The sequence below is a fragment of the Etheostoma spectabile genome, chromosome 17, assembly GCF_008692095.1.
Source record: "Etheostoma spectabile isolate EspeVRDwgs_2016 chromosome 17, UIUC_Espe_1.0, whole genome shotgun sequence".
Taxonomy (NCBI): Eukaryota; Metazoa; Chordata; class Actinopteri; order Perciformes; family Percidae; genus Etheostoma; species Etheostoma spectabile.
In genome coordinates this window covers 2,327,668-2,335,305 of record NC_045749.1, presented here as the reverse complement: position 1 = coordinate 2,335,305, position 7,638 = coordinate 2,327,668, and the positions used below count along the sequence as shown (strand labels likewise).

The following is a 7,638-nucleotide window of genomic DNA, read 5'->3' as shown; positions in this document are numbered from 1 at the left end:
TGTGTGTGTGTGTGTGTGTACACAAGTGTGTGTGTGTGCTTGTGTGCGCGTGCGTGTGTGTGCGTGCGTGCGTGCGTGTGTGTCAAAATTTGCGATTTGATTAATATTAATGTTGATGTAATTATTTTACTGCCTAGAGTGTCTGGCTGGAAATTAATTTTTGAAATTCCAGCCACATCCTTAGACAATGCGTGCAGGCCCACGGCTCAGAACTGAAGCTCAGCATATTGACACATTTGTCTCTTTTATTCAACATGGAGCCTCCCATCACAGAATAAAGCCTCTTTTCTGGCTGAGATGGCGCTGAACAGAAACTGTAAGCACATTTCTTGACTTTACATGTCAATAAATAGCCACTGAGGAATAGGAGATTTAAATTAGCTTTGGCTACAAACACACGTACCTTGGTCGCTGTAATTGACATGTTATCACTGTTATCTGTGCTTTCATTTCAAACTATAACCCAATCAGGCCATTCCTCTGGGAAACCTACAATCAAATGAAGCATGAAGAGAACACACAGAGAGACTATACCAAGAAAGAAAGAATGACATCAGTCTTTAATAAGTTTCTATCAATCAAAAAGTTTTCTCTGCTCCTTTATATTATTTGTGCTGGTGTCTGCAGTCACGATAGTTACATTTCAGCTCTCGGCTTCGTCCCTTCAGTAAACAACAACAGAAAACTTCTACAAACTGAAAATTGCCTGAGCAAGATAATCCATCAAAGCGAACACGGAGACTTAATTTGGTTTTCTCCGAGTTTCTTGTTTTGCTGTGATTTCATTGCGCTTGAGTTAAGTGTTTTCATATCAGTGCTCACATCACATTATGTTCTGCTTACGGTCAATCTCCTGACACACACAGGAAGAACGGCTCTGCCTGGAAATAATCTTTTAAAACCTATTACATACAGTACGTGATATGACACAGAGAAAACTAAGTGTAAGCAGAGAAAACGTTGACTTTCATCATTTAATGACCCCGGCCCCTGCTACTTATTCTGACCACCCACCTCGCCTTTGTGCTGAGTTACAGATAACCGACTGCTGTAGATATATGTAAATGCATCGCAGTGAGGAAGCAGAAAAGCTGTGTGCACACACTGACATGTTAAGTTAGCCAGCAGAATTATTTAAGATGGCATTTTTGGGCTACATGAGCCTGCTGAGAAAAGCTATATACCGATAGCTACAGCACATCTGAAGCTGACTCCATAATACGTTGTATCTTAAAGAAAAACTGATGTGTAAAAATGGCAATTCATAGTTTAATGGGAGGGTTATGTGCAGAAACATTTCAAATATGTCAAACCTTTCTTTAAAAAAGTCAAATTTTAAATCAGAGACTCTATTTGCAAACATATTTTACAATAAAGGTGCTCTAAGCGATGCGGGGTGATGTTCGAAGTATTGTCAAACAAAACGGAGGCTAGCTCACCCCTCCCTCCTCTTCCCGTCCCCTCCCCATCCGCGCACTAACCCCCCAACCCCCACCCCCAAATCCTTTATGTCGGTTATTGGCTGGAACACTGTTTATGTTTCGTGGTGCAGGTTGGTACAGTTGGTGTTTGTTGGCCTTTGTAGACCCTGGGCTGTCTACAGAGACCACGTTTTTTATGGTGCGTTCAGGGGACCGGCAGTTAGCGTACAGTGAGGAGATGTTTGCTGTACGTGACAAAGAAATGCGTGACATCGCTTAGAGCACCTTTTAATGTGTGGACGTACCTGTTCTCGGGCCCGGTCTATGAAGGAGCTGCATTCCCCGACATATGAAGTGATGTCAGTGTCTGGGAGGTCCAGGATCTGTAGCGTCTTATAAATCAATTGATCCGGGAACAGGTTAGTCACTCCATGGGCCACATTTAGCACATGAGACACCTGACAGGGAGGAAGAGACATGACACTCCTTGAGCAAACGACCCCTGAGCATTGACTTGTTTTAAAGGCCGTTTCCCGCTTTGGCAAGAGAGATATTCTGTCAGCCATATTGATGACATGACACAACCTGAATGTGACTGAGTGAGAGGTCAGAAAGACGGAGCAAGAAGAGGGTTGGGAGAAAGATTAAAGAGGAAAGAAAAGGATGGAGAGGGGGGAGACAGCAAAGAAGACAGATGGCTCCAATTCATCCTGCAGTATCTGTCTCCTCTCACTTAAATTTAGCTTACCTCAGAGGCTGAAGTCTCTCCTCTACATTTGCTTTTGGACTGCATCTAACATCCTTTTGTCCCCCCATAAGTTAAAGGATAAGTCTGGTGATATACTGTATGCTATATGCTTCTAATTCTCAACAAATCCCAACTCAACAGTAAATGAATTCCATTTCCAAGTATTATCTTAGTTTAAAGCCTGATATATCTTCTTGCTCTGTGTCATAGAGCTCCATTGTTGCCAAAAAATCAATGAGCCACACTGTTGCCCTGGCTGACATGTTCCTTCATTCCCATGAACACACACACAGTAGTTTACTTTGACTCAATCCCATATACACCGTCCCGCTGCACCAAATATCTTAATCCGCAGCAGAAAATAGTTCCCAACAAATGAACTATTTACTTATGTATGAGTAACTTTTGGTCAAAACTACATACATTTCCGAGCTGTTTTAGAAAATGACTGAACATTTAAAAATAAAAATATTTTTAGAGTGAAGACTTTCAAGGAAGTGATTTAAAAGTCTTAAGTGTATTCTTTGGCAAAATGTGGATGCTTCACACACTCACCACGGTTTCAAGGTGGGCACCCAAGATGAGTGTCACCAGTTCAGTATTCAACCAAATCTGTTTCTGAGTTATGGCGTTGAAATATGGCTAGAAAAGCGTTTTTGCATAATTATATGATATCACAGTGAAGCTGATCTTTGACCTTTTAGACATAACATGTATATCGCTTCAGAATTTTATCCTATTATACATTTGTGTGAAATGTCATAATTAGCGTAGGAATTCTTGAGTTATGACAAAAAAACTGTTTTTTGAGGTCAAAGTGAGCACCAAAACTTAACCAGTTCATCCTTGAGTCCCGCGGATGCTGTGTGGAGGAGTAAACCTCTATACATAGACGCACAATCTACCAAATGAGCTACCCAGGCACAAAGATTTACATCTTTAATAGGAGGCTTAGACAGGGAAACACATTGTTGGTTTTGGTCTTTCAATGGGATTGGTTGACAATGAAAATGTAGAATACTGGCACAGTCACTTTTACTTTAACAAGAAGAAGAAAAACTGTCATCACTAAATTTAATTTACAGGCACACTGGTTATGATGAGGCTTTGGGAAAATGTATAATGAATATGTAGGTAGTTTGACAGGGTCTATACTCTCAACAGAAGAAGAAAAAACTTCATCTGTTGTCTCTAGCCAAGTGCTAAAAAAGTAACCTAAAAATAGAATGAACTTCAAAACATGCAAAACATAATAAATACTGAAATGTGTAGCATGTCCAGCTTTTGGGAAACCTCTACACGGTGAGATATTAACACCTTCAGCATGTTTCTGATCATTCTCTGCCATGTTCGCAGGTGCGTTCACAAATCGAGTTGTGTAGTAATTAGTCAGTGAAGCAAAACATATAATGATTGATGTGGTAATTTGGGTCCACCTGCTGCAATAAAAGTCAATCCCTGACTTTGGTAATGCAGATGGTGCAATTTTTTGTTGTTGCTCCATACATCCCATACTAAACAGTTGATAGATAAAGCTAGATAAGCTAAATGCAGCATAGTTCAGGGAGCCAAAAACTCAAACTGAGTCCATCCTCAAATGTTTTATTGGGGTAAAATAAAAGACAGATTTGGCCAATGTGAAGCAATCAATAATAAAACTGATATGATGATATAAGAATAATTGATGGGCAGATAAATAATCAGGTTCCTCTACGTTCCATGTAGACATTATAGCCTGGATATAATAAAATCCACTCAAAGAGAGACTCAAAAACGTGATTCTACAGGGCATTGGATGTACACATATTCATTGAATAGAGATTTGATTGCCCGACAAACTACAGCTTCAACACCGTGTTATGTTCTCTTTTATTGCAATGCCAGCAAATGTTTATTAAGTGGTCTGCTGGCAAGAACAGATGCTTTTATAAATGATCCTTTGAGCCCACTGTCATATCTGAGCTTTATTAGCTACTGTATCTGTGTGAAACCCTGGTTGGTTTGGTTATTAGGCGGTCAGGGTTTCATCGCTGAAACAGGAAGTGAAGGTATGCGTAATCTCTCCAATTCATCATCCTGAGACTGCACAGGCAGCAATATGCTCATGGCCGGGAGCAGCCACTGCAGAGAGGAGTAGTCACATTTCTCTGATGTGGAGAAGCCGCGCTGAGACCTACTGTAATCATTTACTCCCTCTACTGAGCTAAATTGTCACTGCATGAGTCATGAAGCTCCTCTGGCTATTGGCTGGCTGTTGCCGAGCCGCAGCGCAGGCAGCACACCTACACGGCTGCCTCTAATCTCATGTCACTACACATGCGATCAGAGCAAGGCAAGGGCATGCCCGCTCTATTGATCCCTCTGTACTGACCTTAAATCTCTGCAGGGTGTCAATGTCGTGGGCTGCATCCTGAGAGGCTGAGAAGACAGAAACAGCTTGATGAGAAGACAGAATGGAGGGCATGCCTCTGCTTTTCTAAAAACTTATCTACTTTATAAAAAAAATAAAATAAAAAAAGATTCCTGCAGGCTGACAATAATTGCTAAGTTAGAAAATGATCAAATGCTGCACCCCCTACCCTTCACATGAATATTTATCGGCATCTCCATAATTTATTTTCACATGAGAGAGACAAAATGTACCATTTAATTTAGCTGTAAAGAAGCATCGGTGTTATGCTGCTGATTTAGTTTGGTTGTGTTTTAAAGATGATTTTTTGGGCATTTTCGGCCTTTATTTTATCGACAAGTCAGCTGAAGACGCAAAAGGGGAGAGAGAGGGGGAATGACACGAAGCAAAGGGGCGCACGTCGGAGTCAAACCCGGGCCCGGGTCTAGGAGTAAAGCTCTAAACATGGACGCCCGCTCTACCAACTGAGCTATCTGGGCACCCTTAGTTTGGTTGTTGTTTATTATTATTTTTTATTTAAATTAGTTTTTAACATTTTCCGGAAAAAAAGGACACAAAAAGACAATAACAACAACATAATTCACAAGATACTTTTAAAGACATTATACATTATAATTCCTGTAGCCTTATTCCTGGTAATATAAAGCAGGGAATAACCAGTGTATTAAAAAGGAGCAATGAGTCCTCACATAAATACAGAGTTGTTGAAACAGTTCATTCACTGGTGTACAACGCCAGCAGCAGAAAGCAAATACTGCAGGATAAAAGCACCTTTATCACTTATTAGGCAAGGCAAGGCAAGGCAGCTTTATTTGTATAGCACATTTCAGCAACAAGGCATTCAAAGTGCTTTACACAAAATCAGTTAAACAGATAAACACAAGTAAAACAGTTAAAAACCAAGCATTAAAAACCGGTAAAAACACATGAATAGACAGTTAAAAACAAAGAGAAACATAAAACACAAGAATAAAATTTACAGTGCAGCATAGAAATTTAAAGAAATGATTAGTCATTTAAAGAAAGGCAGCATCAAATAGAAAGGTCTCAGCCTTGATTTAAAAGAACTGGAGAGTAGCAGCGGATCTACAGGTTTCTGGGAGTTTATCCAGATATGAGGAGCATAGAAACTGAAAGCTGCTTCACCCTGTTAGTTCTGAGGGGACAGAAAGCAGACCTGTCCCAGATGACCTGAGAGGTCTGGGTGGTTCTAGTGTAGTAGCAGATCAGTATTTTTGGACCTAAACCGTTAAGTGATTTATAAATAGCAAGAGTACTTTGAAATCAATTCTGAGACACAGGAAGCCAGTGTAAAGACTTCAGAACTGGAGTGATGTGATCCAGTCTCTTGGTCTTAGTGAGGACTCGAGCAGCAGCGTTCTGAATCAGCTTCAGCGTTGATTGATTTTTTAGGGAGACCTGTAAAGACCCGTTACAGTAGTAAGTCTACTGAAGATAAAGGCATGGACAAGTTTTTCCAAACCTGGTGACACATAAGTCCTTAACCCTTGATATATTCTTAAGGTGATAGTGATGACTTTGTAATTGTCTTAATGTGGCTGTTAAGTTCAGGTCTGAGTCCTGACTACACCAAGATTTCTGGCTTTGTCTGTTGTTTTAACATGGTGTTGAACGATGAGCGCAGACTTAAGTTCCTCTCTTGCTCCAAAAAACAACACCTCAGTTTTCCTTCATTTAATTTCAGAAGTTCTGGCCACTCCAGCCGTTAATTTGTTCGATGCACTTAGTCGTTTTTGTATTGGACTATAGTCCCTGGCGTAAGGTTATGTAAATTTGTGTGTCGTCCATAACTATGGTAACTTATTTGTGTTTTCTAAATCTGAGCCAGTGGAAGCATGTAGATGTTAAACAGAGAGGCCCCAGAATGGAGCCTTGCGGAACTCCGCACGTCATATTTGTACGCTCAGATGCATAATTACCTATAGACACAAAGTAATCCCTATTCTTTGGTAGGATTCAAACCAGTTAGTACTGAGCCAGAGAAGGCCAACGCAGTTTTCCACGGTCTAGTAGTATACGTGGTCGACCGTGTCAAATGCAGCACTGAGATCAAGTAATACTAAGATTGAAATTTTGCCATTATCTGTGTTAAGGTGGATGTCATTAAAGACTTTGACAAGAGCCGTTTCATGCTGTGGTGTGGTCGGAACCCGACTGAAAGGTATCAAAAATGTTGCTTAGTGACAAGAAATGGTTGAGTTGTTGAAGACTACTTTTTCAATGATTACTAAAAAAGGAAGGTTTGATATTGGCCTATAGTTACTCATTAGTGACTTGTCTAGGTTGTTCTTTTTTATTAAGAAAACATTCAGACAGAAGACCATTTCTGAACAGCTGCAACACCGAGGAGGGAAGATATCAGTCAGCGGAAACCAACTGTAAAACGGCTTACTGCTACAGAAATAAAGAGACAGGCAGAGGAATCAGATGATTTGTAGCAGCACTAGACTATGCTTAGAAGCTGCTGATACAAACATTCAATATTATCTACAGCTGCAGAAAGGGAAGTTTGGGATTTTCATGAAAAGAGTGAGCAATGGTGTTTTTGTGACTGCCGCCTTTATAACAGCAAGGATGAATTAAAGATGGTCCGATGCCATTTTTGATTGCGATACCTCAACTTGCGCATCGGCCGATACCGAGGGCCGATCCGATACCAAATCAAATATTTGATTGTGTATTAACAGTTGTATACTACTATCCCTGTATGGATGTGATATGATTTCTATCTTTGTTGTACGGCATGGCTCAGGTTAAACTGTTTGTGAAACATGAATACACTATCCAGTTTGATAGTCAGTCATAACGGGAAAAGAACGTAAATAAACTACTTTAAAGCGCCCATATTCTGCTGATTTTCAGGTTAATAACTGTATTTTAAGGTTGTACCAGAATAGGTTTACATGATTTCGTTTTCAAAACCCCATATTTTTTGTTGTACTGCACATTGCTGCAGATCTTGTTTTCACCCTGTGTATTTACATCTCTGTTTTAGCTCCAGAGTGAGACATCTCACTTCTATCCTATCTTTGTTGGGA

The 7,638-nt window shown here is 40.2% G+C and overlaps 1 protein-coding gene across 2 annotated transcripts in view; it reads right to left on the bottom strand.

The window, feature by feature from the left end:
• Positions 1–7,638, bottom strand: part of LOC116705014 (dual specificity protein phosphatase 19) — a 15,677-nt gene that overhangs the window by 1,330 nt on the left and 6,709 nt on the right. For both annotated transcript variants that reach the window (XM_032540850.1, XM_032540849.1), the window contains exons 3-4: positions 4,541–4,587; positions 1,727–1,879 (exon numbers count right to left, since the gene is read on the bottom strand). In XM_032540850.1, the coding sequence (XP_032396741.1) occupies positions 1,727–1,879; positions 4,541–4,587 (200 nt within the window). The remainder of the gene's footprint in view (positions 1–1,726; positions 1,880–4,540; positions 4,588–7,638) is intronic.